The following is a 20,470-nucleotide window of genomic DNA, read 5'->3' on the forward strand; positions in this document are numbered from 1 at the left end:
ATATTACTTATTTTGGTTGACTATATTTGTATATATTTTTCATATATTTTGACTATATTTAGAAAAATTTCGTAAAAATAAAAAAAAATAAAAAAGTTGCGATTGAAAACGTTGTTACCTCAATTATGAACTATATTTTAATTTTATTTTGATTATTATGTTCAATATTTCATATCTCGGTTTCGTTGACTATATTTCGTATAATTCAATATATATATTCGTCGTTTCACAAAAATCAAAAAATGAGCTGCGTGAAAACGTTGGTTTGATATTGTTATTTTTCAAATATATTTTTTGATGAACTAGTTTTTGAACCTTTTTTTTGTTTTTGGTTAAAAATATGAATGTACTTTTTGAATTCAATTTTTTTTTGAATTTGTTAGTCGTTTGAATGAGATATGAGATCGATATGGAATGGGAGGATATTTGCGTGAATCGGGAACATTAAAAAGCGATTTTAATTTAAATTGGAATAGATTTTGTTTCCATAAATATAACACTTTCAATTTTTAGAGCGGGTCATATATTTATTTAGTCGACGCGTCTACTATTTATCACTACGAATAAATTTAAATAGAAGGATTAAAAGGTACTGTTTGTGAAAATTTTACTTCTAATAATCAAAATATAAGTTTATCCGAAAATTTTGGTTTGGTTTATCATGCGGGGAAATTTCACTAATGTACAATCTAGCATATAAAATTATGTAGAACAATATAGTTATACGTTGTTAGAAGAAGCTAAAAGGTAGTTGTTTGTGAAAAGGTGTTTATATCAAGAAAATTTACAATATACAAAAAAAAATTCAATTTTTAAATATTGATATCCAAGGTAGTCGATGGAATCGCATTTAAGCTTTTTGAAGTGAGAGTTTTGACTATTCAAAAATATCAACATGGGATAATTATTTTTAAATGTCGAGGGTTATTTTCAATTAGAACCTATACATTAGATTGGAAAATCAATATCTCCAGGAGTTACTTGCTCCCTCAATGTTGTAGAGCGGTGGTGCATCATTGACGGTAACATATTTGGAGAGTTCACTTTTTTAGGATCTTTAAACATGATTAAGCGGAAAAAAATCCGTCTGATCTCTTGTATCGTAACTCAAATTGTAGAGAGGCTACTTATTCAAAAAGCACGGTCATCTTTTCCACTAAACATTTTAAAGAACCAATTAAAATTTTGACGGGTGTTCAAGCAGTTGGAAGTACTAAAATAACACTTGCAAATCGATGTATCCTTTGCTCTCGGATATGGTCCGACTAGACGACTTATTATTTCACTAATACCAACAAGTTGTAGCAGTTCCAACAATTTACTATTCAATTAGTGTAACCTTTCCACTCTTTCGCGTTTATCATTCCACCTAAACTTTGAAATCGCAATGAGCGGTAACTCAATATACACATCGACATACTTGAAGTAGCGCAGTGAGCAAGTTCCGGTAAAAGAACAAGAAAAAAAGAGAGAACTTTAGTTGAATCAATACACAAAAATGAGGAACTTGAGATGCTATGCACCTTTGCCATAAGCCAAACTGAAGCAATAGAAATACCCCGATACAATTCCCATGTATGGACCGTCATTTACAGGCGATGGACCAAGCAGATGCCGAAAACAGATTCAAAGCACAAATGAAAGTGGCTGATGCAAAGCGTACTAAGTTAATAATGGAAAACAGATTAAGCGCAAAACAAATAGCTGACAACCAACCAGAGGTTCTCAATGTCCTAATGTTATGTTTTCGCCAGGAGACCAGAAACATCAACATGAATAAAGCGAACTAAAGTTTTAACCGAAAACAGAGTAATCAAGTCGAGGACAAAGATGACCAGAAGTGATATATTATGATTACATATAAAGTCCTTCTGGCACTCCCTCTTTCTTCTTGAACATGACCTTGTCCTTGGCCTTCTTGAAATCTGCATGAGTAACCTGTAGAAATAGAATATTTTCGTTAACATCTAAAATCCCAGGTAAACTATCACTCCAAAAGCTTCACAGTCAAGATAACAGGAATAGGAATTTTATGCTACCACCCCAGTACATGAATAAAATCAAGTAATTAATATTAATATGTAGTATGAATATACTTTGCCAGCAAAACAACAGTTCAGAAGTTAACTATAGATAGATACTTGATCTTCCATTTCATATTATCTCTTACTTTTTTCAGACTAGACATTCAACCCACTAGGTCGAAGAAAATTTCCGTCCAACTTAGGCAAGTTTCATAAACTCAAATAAATATTTCCAGTTTTCAAGATCCATAACATGTTAAAGAATCAATTAAAATCTAAAATTTGTGTTTCCTTGTCCCAATTAATCTCAGATAGTAATTTGAATCTTTTCAGGCCATTTTCATATTTCTGCAGAGTCTAACGGCATAAGTACAATAAGATGGACAATGCACATGAGAAGACAGAATAGTGTGGAGGATGCATTTATTTAGGGGTAAATAAGATCAAATTCCATCTCTCCATTCCACAAGAACTTTAGGTAATTTATAAGATCAGAGCTCTTCATTCCAGAACTACCTGCCTATGTCCAACAAACATAAAAGAGAAGTCATCCAAAGAAAGAAAAAACTTTTTTTTTTGATAAGGTAAAGTTTCCAAAGAAAGAAAAATATCAAATCAAAAATGCAACGTCCACTTCCCCCTGGCTCTTTTCAGACATACTTTAGAGTAATGCCTAGATATCATGAAAAATATTTTTTGATTGGTAGATATCATGAAAAATATAAATCAAAACGACTTCCCCATTTTAAGTCTCACCTTCATACGCCGCTCTCTTAAAGCGAGCAATCCAGCTTCAGTACATATTGCCTTGATATCAGCACCCGAAAATTCATCCTTAGTCATAACAAACTCTTCTAAATTGACATCATCAGCCAATGTCATCCTTGCTGTGTGTATCTGCATACCACATATAAGATGGTCCATGAAACAGGATGTAAACCAGATGCATCACACATAGTAATTTCACAATGTAATAATGTAATGCACAAACCGTGAAAATGCGCCTCCTTGTTTTAATATCAGGAAGAGGGAACTCAATTTTCCTGTCTATCCTACCAGGCCGAAGCAGGGCTGGATCCAGACTCTCAATCTTATTTGTTGCAAGAATCACCTTTACATCTCCTCTGGAATCAAAACCATCTAACTGGTTCAACAGTTCCAACATAGTCCTCTGAATTTCTCGTTCACCACCTGAGTGTGCATCGTACCTGCGGACAAGCATATTGATTAACATTTAACACACACCACGAATTTCAACCTCAAGAACAGATTCCAGATGAATACCTTTTTGTACCGACTGCGTCAATTTCATCAATAAAGACAATTGAAGGTGAGAGATCATCAGCAACCCTGAAGAGCTCCCTGACCAATTTAGGCCCATCTCCCAAATATTTCTGAATCAGTTCACTTCCCACAACACGTAGGAAAGTTGCTGAAGTGGAGTTTGCAACTGCCTGAACAAAAAGGTTTAATAAATCTTTTGAGTATTATCTTATTACAGGCTAGAGAGATATTATGCTCTGAAAGTAGATGAAAAGCTCAATAACTAGTTGATTACAACTGTCTGCACATGTACACACAAGGACAAACAAATCACATGGATGGCATTAGTCAAGATACATTCTAGCACAAAATGTATCAGAAACTATTTCGCGGAGAAGTCAAAACTGTAAGGTGCTCAAACCACCTTACTAAAATCGAACTTGGCTACACATTTCCACCTGACTGATAGCCTCTTAAGAGGTAGGTTTGCTTTATAGGTATGCTTTAAATCATTTACTCCCTTTTTTGTGGAGATTGGTAAGTATTTTTTAGCTGTAGCACAAAGAATGTGCACAATGTACTTCAACAACTCTGTCTACTCGCATTATAGAGTTGTTGATTCCAACTAGGGAAGTCAAAACTGAAATCAGCCTGTTCTAAGCTCAGCATACACAAAGGAAAACTTCACAAACCTTGGCAAGTAAGGTTTTGCCCGTTCCAGGCTCTCCATACAGAATGACCCCTTTAGGAGGTTTAATACCAATGTCTTCGTATAACTCAGGGTGAGTCAAAGGCAGCTCAACAGCTTCTTTGATCTCCTGAATCTGGGCATCTAATCCACCAATATCAGCATATGATTCCAATGGAGCTTTCTCAACTTTCATGACAGACACCATTGGATCAACGTCATCTTGTAGAAGCCCAACAACAGATAGAACCTGAATGAGGAAATCATATCGTCAGACTTACACATTTTCACCAATACTTCCAAGGAATTAAAGGAAGAGATTAGCAGACAAACTACTACCAAACAAACAAGATAACAACCCAAAATAAATGGCCAAAAAGAATATTATGGAAGGAAAATTTTTGGAAAGGAAATACAATGAGATAATTAACCACAAAGAAGTTTCCAACTAGTCAAAACCTCTACCCACCAAACTTGGTGAAAACTTAGAAGTGCTCTTCTGTAGATATCCTCAAAAGCAACAAAATCTGTAGCCCAAGCAATCATCACAAAAATTCCAATATGATATAAAAACTCCGAATGATTCATTATTAGTCATGGGCATATATGTTAAAAACAGGGCAAAGCAAATCCGCGGCACATGCAAAAAGGAGAATAATAGGTGGGTTGAGAGAGGGGGATTGAACAGAACAGTGTCTTCCTCGTAATTTATTAGCAATAGATTTTCTTTTTCTTGTCAAAAAAAAAAAAAAAAAAAGGGGTTAAACACGGCTTGCTACAACAATAGAACTTATCTAACCAATGGCAGTAATATCTTCCAAAATCAAATTCATGAATCTCACAAAATCTTCAACAGCTACGCATCAATCAAAATATGTTTCTGCCTAGTGGTTATCATAACATAAATTGAAGCAACTTTAAGGCTCTAAGAACAAAGAGTGATTGTGCCTCAACAAGTGAAAGATGTACCATATTTGCAAATATGAGAATCTGGTTCCCACAAGGGGGTGTCAAATCCACTGGTTATAGGATAATGTCTTTCAATTTAACCAAATCTATTCTCTACCATAACTTCACTTCTTCTTTTTTGTGGATATTTATTGTTTTCATCAGTTCTTTTCCATTCATTTCTGAAGTATTCAAATGACCATCACACTAGCACTTTAAAGCTTTCAAAACTTCGGATGAAGAAAATGATAGAATGCCTTCCTCTTCAACCTGTCATTCCATTTAGATTTAAGCCTTAAATTTGTGCCACTTTCATGTTGATTTGTACTATATTCCAACAGCCATCCCTAGTTCCCGCTATGTAAAAAAGCACATAATCCAAAGGGAAGAAAAAGAATCTTCAGATATGTCCTTAACATACCGTGTAAATCATATTGGCGAGAAAGTCCTCAAAGGGCCGATAAGACTACCGACCAGCTACGAAGTACATATTAACAAATGAATAGAAATGGCTGATTAACCACTGAGCTGCCTCTTCATAACTGTGGGATTAGTGTTACCAACTACAATGAACAGTAGCATAGGTTCTTAATTTATCACACTAATAAGCTCCCAATTAAAAGATCATTCTTTTAGCATTATGAACAATCAGCCACCTAAATACTATGATTCCAAACATAATTCCAGTGACTTCCTATTTCATACTACTTCCACTATCCAAATCCCTATCCCACTAAAATCTCAAAAGTAAATCACAATTTTGATAAATAGAACCATAATCCTACCTAAATTTTTTAATTCAAATGCAAACGAATCTCAAAATTACTCGGGATTAGGTCCTAATTGTAGTTATAAAGGAAAACCTAAGTCTCATTGAAACCCTAAAAACTAAGAAAGTATCAAATTTTTCAAAAAACTACTAACTAACAAAGTCCAATACCTTGTTATGCATCAAATTAGCACATCCAAACATAGTTCCAGTGACTTCCTTTTTCAAACTACTCCTCCAATCCAAATCCCTAAATTACTAAAAACTCAACAAATAAAATCACAATTCGATAAATAGAACAATAATCCTACCTAAATTTTTGAATTCATAGACAAACAAATCTCAAAATTACTCAGGATTAGATCTAAATTGTAGTTATAAAGAAAAACCTAAGTCTCATTGAAACCCTAAAATCTAAGGAAGTATCAAATTTTTCAAAAAACAACAAACTAACAAGGTTCAATTCCTCCTAAAATCTCAACAAGTAAATGCAAACGAATCTCAAAATTAGTCAGAATTAGGTCTAAATTGCAGTTATAAAAGAAACCCTAAAAACTAAGAAACTATCAAACATTTCAAAAAACTACAAACTAACAAAATTCAATACCTTGTTATACATCAAAATAGCACATCCAAGTCCAAATCCTTAACTTACTAAAACAAGTAAAATCACAATTTTGATAAACAAAAACCATAATCCCATCTAAAATTTTGAATTCAAATGCAAACAAATCTCAAAATTACTCAGAATTAGGTCTAAATTGTAGTTATAAGGAAAACCTAAGTCTCATTGAAACCCTAAAAACAAAGAGGCTATCAAATATTACAAAAAGCTACAAATTAACAAAGTTTAATTCCTACTAAAATCTCAACAAGTAAAATCGCAATTTTGATTAATAGAACCATAACCCTACCTAAACATGAATTAAAATGCAACTGAATCTCAATATTACTCAGGATTAGGTCTAAATTATAGCTATTAAAACCCTAAAAACTATCAAATATTTCAAAGTTCAATTACCTTGTTATGCATCAAAATAGCACATCCAGGTTCAAGTTGATCTTTATCAACAAATGACAATATTCCAACATAATACTCAGGTCCCACAGAAGACGAAACAATAGCATGATTTTCATCAATAAGTTCTTCCAAATTCCCAACACTCATAGGAGATCCACGTAGATCATCAACTTTAGATCTATCTTCTTCAGTTTTCTCTTCCTGTGGCTTTAACCTTTCTTGATTAGCAACAAATTCTTCTTCCATTAACAAGTAATCCTTAATTCTCTCAAGTTTAAGAAGCCTAAGCTTGCATTTTGTTAATGGCGTTACGGTTGGGAGCCGAGCCGCAGCTTCGGGACCTTTTTGTTTGCGTTGTTTACGACCGACACGTGTAGGTGGAGCAGGTTGTTCGAATTTCTTCTCCTTTTTGTTGTCACCGTCGTTTTTCCGGTCACCGGGAAGTTGCCGGTTAAGACCACCGGGTGTTCCTTGACCCATGACTTTTTGCTGTGAGTGAGAAGAGAGTGGAGAGGAAGAGGGGTTTGGAAATAGGTTAAGGATATTTTGGGTTATGCTTTTCTTTCTTTACAAGATATGTATAGATATTTAGGCGTTAACTCTTAACTATCGCTAAAATGTTTACTATTATACTCCAAAAAAAAAAAAGCATTCAGCGTTAAACAATTGTATCTCATAAAAAAAAAATTAAAAAAACTCAAATATGTGATCAAATTATCGGAAAAAGGTACCGAATATATATATTATCGGAAATGGATTACGTATGTCATCAAGTATAGTTTAATTTGTTGTCGTTGCTATCGAAAAAAGGTTTATTTTTGTCTTATTTATTTGTCATCATCGTTATCAAAATGACTCATTCATGCCATTTTTCATTAACACCGATTTTATAATACCAGATATGACACATGACCTCCAATTAGAGGTCTACGTCGTTTAATTAAACCCGCCTATATTAAATCCTAAATTAATAAAAAAAATCCGACCATACACCCTACCCACCCACAACCATAATCTAGTTAGAGATCACGTGTCATATCTTGTATTGTAAAACTGGTATTAATGAAAAATGACATGGATGGTCATTTTGATAAAGGGCGATGGCAAAAATGAGCCAAACTATTGATGAGTGACATAAATGAGCCATTTCCGATAGTTCAATGGCATAAATGAGCCAACTATTGACGAGTGGCATAAATGAGTCATTTCCGATAGTTTGATGGCATATTTGAGCCTTTTCCGTAATGAAAATACTAATTCTTAGACAAAATAGGGGATTTGACTTAAGCTTGGTATTTGGTATTTGGTCTCTTAAGCTTAATAAGAGCAAATCTGGAAAAAAAATAAGTGTAATCTTTCTTGATTTGGTAAGTGGACACACATTTTGAACCGGAGGGAATACCACTTAAAAAGTATAATTATTTACATGAAAAATCGAATAAACAATATGATAAAACAAATTAAATTTCACTAATAATATGAAATTTATTTTAAATTTTCGATGTATATAAGTTAAATTAGTATTGTTATAAGGGATAAATTTTAGTTATACAGTATTTCTATCTCATTAAAGGAAACTTACTTCATACTCTGCTTAGTATTACTATACAGGAATTCGATCAAGTTAGATGGAGAAACTAGGAGTGATTTAATAAAGTGAACGTATATATTAATTAATAGCGGTTAAGTGATATAATTATACATGTTTAAGTGCATATTCTGCATCCATTAGTTTCGTGAATATATCCAAGTTTCTACCGAGAAACTACGTTTGTTTAATTTTCTTCTTCTTTAAAATAAAAACAGTTCAACCAAATACTGATTTGCAAACTTAAATATTGAGTTTGTAATTATGATTTTTAAGAAGTTCAAACGAATGGATCATACAGTTTGTAATTCAATTCGGGGCTGAATAGATTCCCCTTCACTTTATTCATTTTAACAAAATTTTTGCGAAATTGTTGACCGAGTATACAGAGAAGGTTAACTATCAGACTGCATGAGCAAACATTTTTGAATAAAAGTTAAAAAAATGTTAATCGTATTCAATTTACCATACAATCATCTAAAGAGTGTTACATAAACTTTCAGAAATTTCTACTATAGAAATATTACCTCGTTCTCACTAATCCTTTGAATAGAGTTTAGTCAATTGAAAAAGAGCTTGTAAGAGCGATCAGAAAGTTTTCATATAAAATTTGGATAGATTACACAAAACACCACATTTAATATGACTAAATTGTAGGTACTATTGAAATCCTCCACAAAATTGTTCACATTACTTCACAGAACACAGCTGCTGAGCCATTTTAGTGCTGGAGATAACTATTCTTTCTCAAAAGAACCAATTAAGACTTATCTTTCCAAGCCATAAGAGAAGTGGGAACTGAGCTAAGGCAATGAAGAGGAGGAGGTAATGGTGCCTGCTTGAATCGTAAGTCCTCACCTCTGCGAAAAGAACTCTTCATCGTCTTAACTAAGAATATTCCCATGCATAAGCTTGTCCACGGCATCAAGAAGTAGTAAGAATGGCTCCATATAATCGTTCCAAGAAGAGCTATGGACAACCCTGTAAAAGCATATCCGGAATATGACACGATATCAAGGAGAGGAGCCTCTCCACTACCAAGTGAGAACAATGTCATCTTCAGCAAAGAAACTTCTAGAAACCAACCAACTAATCCCTTGATGAACAGCCAATTTAGAGCTTCTGGGGTAAACCTGGCAACAGACAAGAAGATTCAGGATCCACACAAACCAAAGGAAGAGGATCTAATGGATGAAATTACTCCAAACATCAATAGTAATGCAAGTTACAGAATGTGACAACGCGCGCAAAAGGAAAGACAAAAGGGGTTCGTTTTTCCTTTTTGAGGGGGTGGGGTGTGAACGGGTACACTACCTAGAAGTCAAGCTATGCTACCGATTGTATTCCACCACTACTACAAAATATCACTCCTATATCCCAACTTTTTATTTCGAATGGTCTGTAATGGGTTTTCGCTCTTCAACAACAACAACATACCCAGTGAAATCCTACGAGTGGGGTCAGGGGAGGGTAGAGTGTATGCAGACCTTACCCCTACCTTGGGAGGTAGAGAGCTGTTAAAAGGGTTAAATATATTCTCCATAATCTCCAACTATTTTACAAACCCATATCATACGGTACTATGGGACTCACTTTAGTATATGAAGTCTAAATTCTTCGAAATTAACCTTATGTTCACTTTTGAATCCACATTTATTTTAAGAGAAAAGACATCATTTAACCCTTGAACTTGGCACGAAAACTCAGTTTAGCAACTAAACTTAACATGTATTTATTTACCCCCTTTAACAACTTTCATCCCAATTATTTACCACCCTAAGAAAATAATACCACTCTCACAATGGGAGGTGCATTACACTTGCGCCACGTCATTGCCACGTCGTTGCCACATCGTTGCCACGTCGTTGCCATGTCAAAAATGATTAACCCTTCATTTTTTGTTTTTCTTTTATTATTTTTTCTCTTTCTTCTTCTTTCCTCCTTCTCTCTTTCTTCTTCTTTCTCCTCAACACCACCCCCCCGCCCCGCTGCCGCCACACCTCCGCCACCGCCGCCCTGCCGCCGCCGCACCGCCGCCGCCGCCGCCAAGCAAAATAATCAATACTAAAAAATTACCAACCCTTCATTTTTTATTTTTCTCTTCCTTCTTCTTTCTCCTCATCCTACCATAAACACCCATAAGAATAACACGCATAAGAACAACACCCACCATCACCCCACCAAATTTCATCCCATTTCTTTTCAAATTCGTCCAAATTGATTATTGTGGTTGTTATTGTTGGCTATTATTATTATTACCATTTTTTGGTTTCTTGATTTTGACTTTTTGTTTTCCATTTCTTCCATAATCATTATTCCATAACCACCACCATCTTCTTCTTCACAACCCCACCCCGCAGCCACAGCCCCGCCCCCACAGCCCCCTCCCCCACCATTTCGTCTTCTTCACAACCCCCCACCCCGCAGCCACAGCCCCGCCCCCACAGCCCCTCCCCCACCACGCCACAGCCCCTCCCCCACCATTTCGTCATCTTCACAACCCCCACCCCACTCCACAGCCCCGCCCCCACCACCAATTCCTCTTTCTCTCTATATTCTCATCATTCTTTTCTTACCATTTTTTGGTTTCTTGATTTTGATTTTTGTTTTCTTTCAAAAAATAAAATTATGAAATAATGATTATGGATGATTTTGAGAAGGAATGGGATGAAATTTGGTGGGGTGATGGTGGTGGTGGTGGGTGTGAGTGTGGGTTAAAGATGTGGGTGTTGTTGTTATGGGTGGTTATGGTAGGATGAGGAGAAAGAAGAAGAAAGAGAAAAATAAAAAATGAAGGGTGAAGAAGATGGTGGTGGGGGCGGGGTTGTGGGGTGAAGAAGAGGGGGCGGGGCTGTGGGGTGGGGTGGAGAGAAAAAATAATTAATTATTTTTTAATTATATATTATTTTTATTTTATTTTTAATTATATAATAATATATATCTATATATATATACGGGCCCACCTTTTCACTCTCTTAATTTTTTTTTTACTTTTTTTTTTTGCCACGTCAGCTCTCAGGGTGGTAAATAATTGGGATGAAAGTTGTTAAGGGGGGTAAATAAATACAAGTTAAGTTTAGTTGCTTTAGAAGCGAGTTTTTAAATCTTAAAGTTGAGGTTAAATGATGTCTTTTCTCTTATTTTAAATACAATAAAATTTAATTGGTAACTCAACAGCCATGCCTGGCCAAACTAGGACAACTAAATATAAGAGGATGAGGTAACTCAAACAAATGAGTATTAGGAGGGGGCGGGGGATCTCATTTAGCAGACAACTACACAATTCTATTTGGATCAGTTTAAGCAGCAGTTTTTTGGATCATTTTAAGCAGCAGTTTTGTCTTCTGTATGAGCATGTAACATCTATTAGCACTTTGAAAAAAATGAGGTAAGCAACCACTAACCAAATAGGAAATCTGATAGTAAAGAATCAAAGAACTTCTCATTATTGATCACAAAGAGACCAAAGCCAAGAAAACTTGAGGAAACACTAAGCTTACCTTCCCTGGAGACCCAATGATAAACCAGCAAGAACAACGTAGGTACCAAATGCCATGAATGGAATGTACAAATCTGGAGCATTGATGTCATAGATGGGGGGCTTATAGGATAGCCTGCCACCTACCGGCTCTGTGATTCTTGTCCAATGACCCTACAGACAAATGAAAAGGTAACAATATCGAGATTGTAATGCGACAATAAGAGAGATCTAGGTTTCACGAGCTTACTCTGTGTAGAAATGGGAAAAGCACAACTTTCAATTTGTTTCTCACGTACTGGTCATTCACTTGGAAGTAGTACTGGGGGTCGGAAAAATACCTGCTTATCTGTTCAATAGAAAAGTAGTCAACTAGAATTTTATTTCCATCAGAAAAGCTAGACCACTTTTCAATATCACCCAGCAAAAAAATGTCCAAAAGACAGAATGGTAAAATGTTTTGGATAATAATAATGTTAAATCGTGTATGGCTTCAGAGGGAACTCTAACAAAGAGGTAAATGCTACACCATGTCAAAGAGGAGGGGGAAGGCGATCTGGCTTAGTTTTGTTTTAAGGGGGATTTTTCTGTGGGTGCCTATGAAATAATCATTTGTATAGCCACATCGATTTTACAAAACCATAATTTTTTTGATAAGTATGTAACCGCAATTCCATGCCTCATTATGAATGGCTAATTGTTCTTTTTAAATAACAAGGGCCAGTTTAACTTATTTTTTCTGGATAATTTGGAACAACTGAACTAGCTTCGTTAGACTCCAGTACTCCACTATATTGCGTAGACAAAACCACTATTATAATTCCTTTCTAGCTTTCTCCCGAGTCTTTCCCCTACTGAGCATCATACTAACATACTATGCCACCCCACCCCCCCCCCCCCCCCCCCCCAAAAAAAAAAACTGAGCATCATACTAACATACTAGGCCACTCCATGCCCCATTCTACTCCTTCCAACTCAGCCAACATAGGAGTTCCTATTTCAATTTACAGGTACTTTCTGCATAAACTGCCGCTAAACCCACTTGAGGAAATAGGTGAACTTTATGGTAACAGAGCAGAATCAGAAGACGTTACAAAGTATTTTCCTGTTCTAGATCATATTTTTCTTTCTTCTACATTTGACCTCCCTTTCCCTCTTATTTGAAGTAGAAGGGGCTTGACATTAGCCATCCATGCTTCTCCAGAATATTCTGTCCATCTGACTCAATCTTCCAACAGAATACTATACTATTACCACTAAATATGAACATTTTACCTAGCTAAATAATAGGTTCTGTCTCCTCTCTCCTGTTCATTTTATAGTTAATCTTTGAGTTTACTGCTCTGTGGAGAGATGACCAAATAAGGGCATTGGGTGCTTTGCCTAGCTTCAATTGCTATTAAATGACATGATCTCCTTTGTCTTTTGAAGTTCAACTGAGTTCTAAAAATGTATCAATGCCAGTTTGATGATGTCATCAAAGTGAAAACAAAATTGTAATGCTATTTAAAATTTATTGACTTTCAAAAAGTAGTAGAAATAACCTACCTAGAGAACAACAATGCAAAAATAAAACAAAAAGTACTGTTTGCTTGCTGATCTTATGTCATAATGCACTTTCAAAACCAAAACTTCAGGAACAATCTATAGAAAAGCTTCTTTTGGTAAGTGGCAAAATGTAGAAATATGACCAATGCATGAAGCAACTTACATTGCTTTGAACATATTCAGAACTGGAACCAAGGATTTTTTCTCCATAAGCCCCTAGTCCACTTCTGATGAACCCCGAGCTACCACCAGAGAAGGCATTTCCAAAAGGATTTGCCTGTGCATTAACAGGCGGTCTTGGCACCCCAGGCTGTGCTCCCAGATTATCATACATTTCTGCAGGAGTATTATTCTTAAATCAAGACAACTGTTAGTAACTCAACATAAGCCTAATTCATTTCTCTCAAGTCCAAGATTATAAGCCAATGAGCATCTAGGTATGCAAAGGAAAAAAGAAATACTAGTACTCTAAGGTGTAAAATACCAAACAGGGCCGCCCCGATTTTCTAACATCAAAAACAATGTCAGCAGCCAGCCCACTTATTCACATTTCTTTCTTGCTGTAAGCTAACACATACCGAAGATAATTGTTCAGCTCAACTCAAAAACTTCACTTTCCCCGTTGAACATCATTTTAGCCGATTTTATCAGTAAATGCCACCGCTAGGACACCCCAATTAGTGTCACCTCAATACAAAGATATTTGGAGCAAGGACAGGCAAAGACTTAGATAGTCCAAAAAGTCTATAGAGCCAGAAAACGACTCCATCACTTTGTCTAAATCACATCCCACTTGGATATCATATCTAGTAGATTTCTATGCAAATTTATCTTCTTATAATTATTTCCATTAACTATTTTTTTCTGCAGGATGATAGATAATTCATGACTCAATTGCTACTTCAGCACCAGAAGTAGAAGAATTCCTCAGGTTACAGATGCCTTTTGCAACTCTTTTATTATTATTAAAAAAAAAAAAAGTCCCAAATTAAGAAATTGCAGTTCATCATGGAAAAAAAGATCAAGTATTGTATAGACGGCTTTTTCTTGAATCAATAATTCGAATTCACAAATCACTAGTATGATTTATATACCAAGCAAGCAAGTGTATCCATACAGGAAAAAATCAAATGACAAATCGTAAATTAAAAACCAATAGCGTAAGATCCTCTGTTGTTGACTGTTGACAAAGAGAGCAAGAGAATTAAGCACCTATAATGGAGATCTGTAAAGGCTACTACAAGAAAAATTTCTTAGGTAATTGAAGAAAAAAAGAATCAAAGACTTACAGATTGAAACTCTGACTAAGGATCAGATGGAAGCAAAAGTTTGCAGAAGAATTTCAAGAGGCCTCAGTCTACAGTTAAACTCTATTTACTTCTGATTTCAGACTTCTAAAATATGGGTCGGGTCTAGTAGGGTCGGATCTGATGGGTCGGGTCGTTTCCTAACGTCACTTCAGTCGCAGGCCCGTATTTAGAACCCGGTCCACAGATTTCTTTTTCTTCCCTTTCTTTTTTTCCTAAGATATTACTCCATCCGTTTCATAATAAGTGAAGATTTTACCTTTTTATTTTATTTTAAAATAAATAATCCACACAATCAAGAGGACATTGATCTTTTTTCTTCCAATTTTACCCTTATAAATAAATAGAGTTTTAAATAATTAAAGATTTTATTAAAAAAACTACTTCTTTTTCAAGACATTTGGTTGAAGATAAGCTTGTAAAAGACCACTTATTGTGAAATGAAGGGAGTAAGTTTTATCTGCAATAGGAATTGAACTCATGACATAGTTTAATTAACTCATATATTCCCGTCTTAAAATACCTGTCGTGTTTTTATTTACATGCTTTTTAAGAAAATATTAATTAAGAGGGGTGTTTGATTGTTTTACTTTTATTTATATCTTAAGATATGATCTCTCTTCATTGAATATTTATTCTACTTATGTGTCATAATTGAAGTTTTATAGTTTTCAAGAATAATTACCACTAAAAATTAAAATGGAAAATAAATAGTAATTAATTTTATTTTGAAATTCTGGAATAACATATATTTTGAGATAGATATTTTTAGCAAGGACGATACGTATTTTGAGACAAAAGGAGTTTCATGCATTGTACTCTTACTACTCCCTCCGTCTCAAATAATCTGTCGCTTTTTTGATTTACACTTCTCTTATGAACCCTCTGTTCACTTTTACTTATCCACTTTGAACTTTTCACGTTATTTAAAAAATAATAAATTGAGTGCATAATTTACTAATGTACCCATATTAGTTGGTGCATATTTTTATTGAATTTGAAAAATGATTTGAAATGAGTAATTAATATTATGAGTAAAAAAAGAAAAAGAAAAATTGTCTTTTTTTGATATGCTAAAATTGACAAGTAAAACTGAAAATCTATTTTTAGAATGCTGGACAAGTAAAAGTGAACAGAAGGAATATTAATTAGGAGAGGTATTTGATTTACTTTACTCTTATTTATGTCTAAATTACAATCTCTCTCCATTAAATGTTTGCTCTATTTATGTGTCATCTCCATAAATGACAAAATTCTATCAAGGATAAAATAGAAAAAAAACTAATTAATTGTATCTTACTCTTAAAATGATAAATAATTTGAGATAACTATTTTTGGTAACCACAACACATAATTTGAGAAGGAGGGAGTACTATTAGTCACTTAAAGCACTTTGGGTAAAACAGTTTATGAGCCTGTTTGGATTAGCTGGAAAAAAAAAGTGGCTTTTAAGCATAAGTGCTTAGAGTACTTTTAAGTGTTGAAAGTTATTTTATAAATAAACAGACGTGTTTGGATAAAAGTGCTTAAAGGGTTTTTAGAAGTAAGAGTAGTATTGGAATTAACAGAAAATATAAGGGATAAAAAAGTAAAGTTGTTGGTCAAATCAAAATGGCTTTCAAGCCAAAAAAAAAAAAAAAGTTGGGGTTAAGCAACTTCTTGATTTTGGCTTATTTTAAGCACTTTTTAACTTAATTTAAGCTGTTTTTTTATTTTATTTTACCAAACACACAAATAAGTTAAAAATGTCTTATAAACTGGTTTGATCAACTTATAAACCAATCCAAACGGGCTCTATATCTCCATAGTGTAAATTGAGAATGACAAAGAGATACCCTTTTGGCCATTGAGAATTTTGTCACTTTTTTTCCCGGAAATTTTCTTAATTTTATTTAAAAATCAGCATTTGATCACGAATATTCCAAATAAAATTGATCACGAATATTCCAAATAAAACTTTAATTTGAAAAGGCATCTAAAACTTTATTTTCACTTTTTCACTCTAAATATGTTTAATCCCCAAATATTCTTTGTAAAAATTATAACCAAAGCCTGCTAAATGTTCACTCCTTATTGGACAACTTGTTTCCTCTTTCAAGTTAGACGAATCAGAAATTCAACAAGAAAGCTTCAAAGGACCGATTAGTAGTAAGGGCGAAATTGCATTTGACCAGAAATCAAAACATGCCCTAGGTCCTAGGGGTAATTTTTTCCTTTGTTTCACTGTTGTCTTCCAGATCAATCAAAGTTTTCTTTTTTATTCTGTTTATGTATATTTCATATAAAGGATTATTGGCAACAGGTTGATACAAGAATAAAGATATTTAAAACTATGATGAATGTTTTTGATACAGTGGATTTATATAACCACCAGATTAATTTGGGATTTAGATGTAGAGCGTCTTTGCTAGTGAGTGGAAATATTTTCAGAAAAAAATATATTCAAGATTAATTAAAGGGATCGTGCCTAGCTGGGCAATTGATCAGGTTCTGCTATCTGGGGCGGTGGGGCCAAGCATTAAGCACTTTTGATTTAGTAAACATCGAATAGGGGAGTGTTTTGAAGAAATGTTTCGAGTACCGGAGCCCGGAGGTTAATAATATGTCTTAGTGTTAGTTAAAGCAAGTAAAGTTAAGACAATCGTAAGGAAAATGACTTTCTCCCGTAGCCAAGGCAAGTCATTTTCCCTCTTTCTATGGGAAATGTTTTACATGGAAAATGACTTCCTCTTGGAAAACATTTTTCCAGGAAAATGACTTTCATCATCATATCCAACACACTCAGTAATTTATATTGATATTCGATGTTTTGAAACACAATTATGAGTTCTCAAGTCCGTTCACTTTTAATGACAACTTGTAGCCGTGCCCTTAGGAACAAGAAAACTGTTGCTCTTAAGGCTTTCTACTGCTATGCGTCATGTTTTTGTTTCGTTTATGGCTATTTTCTGTTATTTCTTTGCACACTAGATATCATTGAGGCAGATAATTAGCTGGACCTCATTGTACGTTGGGCTTTTTCTCACATCTCGAGAATGTAGAGCTATAGATATCTTCTGCCTCGTAGTACTCTTAGTGGTAGTGAACCCGGTTGATTATGCAGTGAGTTTAGGGGGTGAACTGAAGTAGAGAATTTGATGACCATACCTGTGGCTGTGGAGGCAAAGTCTTTAAACATGAGACATGTAGCAGGTGTATCAATGTTATATATCTATCTCCCCTAGCATTGCTGCAACTAGCGTGGCCTGGGGATTTCATGCTATACCAGCTGCTTTTTCAAAATCAGTTGTTTATTTGATTAAGCCTGTTATGGTGCTTTTGTAATGCTTGGTTCATATGATTTTAACTCCTGATTACTTTCCTATAGGGAAGAATGTGGTTTTAGACGACTATGATACCCCAAGAGTGGTTAATGATGGAGTCACGATTGGTCAAGACATAGAGCTAGCTGATGCCATGGAAAAAGCAGGCGCCACCCTTATTAGAGAGGTTGGTTATTTGCTTCCCTGAAGATCATTGAATCTATCCTGAATCTGATTAATTGCTCTAAGTACAGACAGCAATTGTCATATTTATCCTACTCCTTGATTTGTGTACTGGAACTTCGGAATTTATGGTGAAGGTTGCAAGCCTAACCAACGATTCTGCTGGTGACGGGACAACAACTGTATCAGCTCTTACCCAGGAAATCATTAAACTTGGTCTTTAAGTGTTACATCTGGTGCAAATCCAGTCTCTCTGAAGAAGGACATGGACAAAACTGTAAATGCTTTGATTGCAATGCTGAAAAGGAGGGCTAGGCCTGTTAAAGGTCGTGATGACATCAAAGGTAATTAATTTTCCTTCGTTTGTTGTTGTTACGACGGATGGCAATTAGGGAATGTTTGGTATGTCGTACAACCATAAATAGTCCTGGGTAAAATTTTAGTACTACCTTATCATTGTTTGGTTACTAATCCTGGTATAAGTTAAACACCAATCCCTGTTATAACTTATACCTGCCATAGGGTGGAATAACAGTACCGGATTAACAAACCCTGGATAAAATAACAAAAATGACAAAAATACCCCTAAGGTCCCTCAAACGCTTTTTCTACCTGCCAGATTGGAGGATATTTTTGTAAACAAAAACTTCTTCTTAGAAATTATGGAATGCGTGTTATTTCTAATACAACAAACCAAATAGTCAATAAGAAATAATACCAGGATAACTAATCCTAGCATAACTTGTCTCCAAACCAAACGACCCCTAGTGTTTTGCAAATAATTGTCTCTTCCCACCAGCTATCGCGTCTGTCTATGCTAGAAATAATGATGAAATCAGAACCATGATACTGATGCAATTGACAAAGTTGGTTCTGATGGTGTTCTATCGATTTAGTCATCCTGTTCCTTTGAAACAACTGTTTGTGTTGAAGAAGCGATGGAGGTATGTACCTACTTAGATGAGAATGAGGGTGTGTTTGGTATGGAGGAAAATATTTTTCAATTTTTCAATGTTTAGTTGATCAAAATATTTTGGAAAACATTTACCCTAGGAAAACAAGTTCAAAGGAAAGCCCATCTGTAACCTTGCATCTTCTTGATTCTTTACTAATGAAATTTTATTACTTTACCAAAAAAAAAAAAAAAAAAAAAATTCAAAGGAAAATGACTTTCCTAATAGAAATAGAGAAAAAGTTCCATAAGAGACATTCCAAGTTACTTGTCTGCTCCCACCCACCCAATGCCCCCAGCCCCCACCCCTTAACCATCCCACCGCCCAATCCCCACTCCCTGCCTCCCACCTCCATAGTGTTTTGCTAGATTACTTATAAATGCTTTTGATATAATATTTTTTTACTTACTTACCAAACACCGTAAAAATAAGTAAGAAATGTACTTGTTTTCCAATAAAACATTTTCCCTCATACCAAACCCACCTATTTTTCTCTACTGTTTTTTTCCGTTTGGTCGATAGTTTAACTGTCATCAGTTGGAGATCCAAGGTTTAGATGTTGTGGGTTCTGAGTTGAGAATGTGGGGTTATCACATATATACATAGGGTTTGGGACGGAAACTGTAGATTATGTTGAACCTATGAACCCACTATGGTTCTGCCAGCCTGTAATATATGTTAACACAAACTTTGCTCCGTTGTTTGCAGATTGACAAGGGATATATCTCCCCCACAATTCATGACCAACCAGGAGAAAGTAGTTGTTGAATTTGAGACTGGTAAAGTGTTGTTTACAGATCACGAGATATCAGCAATCAAGGATATTATGCCCCTCTTGGAGAAGGCAACTCAATTACGAGCCACTCTGCTCATTATCGCTGGAGACGTAACTGGAGAAGCTTTGGCTACTCTTATTGTGAAAAAGCTGCAAGGTATACTGAATGTTGCTGCCACCAGAGCACTTGGTTTTGGTCAAAGGAGGAAGGCTCTTCTCCAAGATATTGCCATTGTAACATGTGGCTGAACTTGCCTGGCCTAATTGTACCACTTCCCACAAAGTGATAATAGTAGATTGGTTAGAGTAAAACTAGTTTTGAAGCTCTGTGGTTTGTCAGGCATATATTGAAGGCATTTGCTCAACGCATATGTTCATTTACAGATGTTAGCATCATTTTGGTATTATTTCCATGCTAAGACATTCTGTCAAACTCTATATTGAAGTTGCTCTTTCAACAATCCAAACATAGTATTCAAAAAGAATTGATTTGCTGGAGACTAAGTAAAAGAGGGATTGTTGGAAAAGTTATCCTACTGATCAGGAAATGTTGCAAAGAGATGGGAATTACATATTCTTATTATGTCAACAATTGATTGTGGGTGACTGTGAAGAACAAGGCG

At 35.0% G+C, this 20,470-nt stretch overlaps 1 protein-coding gene, 1 long non-coding RNA gene and 1 pseudogene across 2 annotated transcripts; 1 reads left to right on the top strand and 2 right to left on the bottom strand.

The window, feature by feature from the left end:
- Nucleotides 1-1,663: 1,663 nt before the first annotated feature.
- LOC132053021 (26S proteasome regulatory subunit 4 homolog B-like) lies at nt 1,664-7,286 on the bottom strand. The gene is made up of 6 exons (XM_059444802.1): nt 6,714-7,286; nt 3,980-4,225; nt 3,309-3,478; nt 3,016-3,232; nt 2,781-2,921; nt 1,664-1,938 (listed from the first exon to the last, which is right to left on the bottom strand). The coding sequence occupies exons 1-6, from the start codon at nt 7,191-7,193 to the stop codon at nt 1,855-1,857; spliced, it is 1,338 nt and encodes a 445-aa protein (XP_059300785.1). The 5' UTR covers nt 7,194-7,286; the 3' UTR covers nt 1,664-1,854.
- Nucleotides 7,287-8,723: 1,437 nt separating this feature from the next.
- Nucleotides 8,724-14,822, bottom strand: LOC132053022 (uncharacterized; annotated as a pseudogene).
- Nucleotides 14,823-16,672: 1,850 nt separating this feature from the next.
- LOC132053025 (uncharacterized) lies at nt 16,673-20,179 on the top strand. The gene is made up of 3 exons (XR_009414053.1): nt 16,673-16,836; nt 18,002-18,463; nt 19,781-20,179. It is a non-coding gene; the product is annotated as an uncharacterized LOC132053025 (long non-coding RNA).
- The last annotated feature ends 291 nt before the right edge of the window (nt 20,180-20,470 follow it).

This window comes from Lycium ferocissimum, chromosome 4, assembly GCF_029784015.1.
Source record: "Lycium ferocissimum isolate CSIRO_LF1 chromosome 4, AGI_CSIRO_Lferr_CH_V1, whole genome shotgun sequence".
NCBI classification, from domain to species: Eukaryota; Viridiplantae; Streptophyta; class Magnoliopsida; order Solanales; family Solanaceae; genus Lycium; species Lycium ferocissimum.

Coding starts and splice junctions, on each gene's coding strand:
- LOC132053021 (XM_059444802.1), bottom strand. CDS start 7,193: ATGGGTCAAGGAACACCCGGTGGTCTTAACCGGCAACTTCCCGGTGAC. Junction 2,922..3,015: donor CAAGGAGGCGCATTTTCACG/GTTTGTGCATTA, acceptor TGTGGTATGCAG/ATACACACAGCAAGGATGAC. Junction 1,939..2,780: donor TAAGAGAGCGGCGTATGAAG/GTGAGACTTAAA, acceptor CTATTTCTACAG/GTTACTCATGCAGATTTCAA.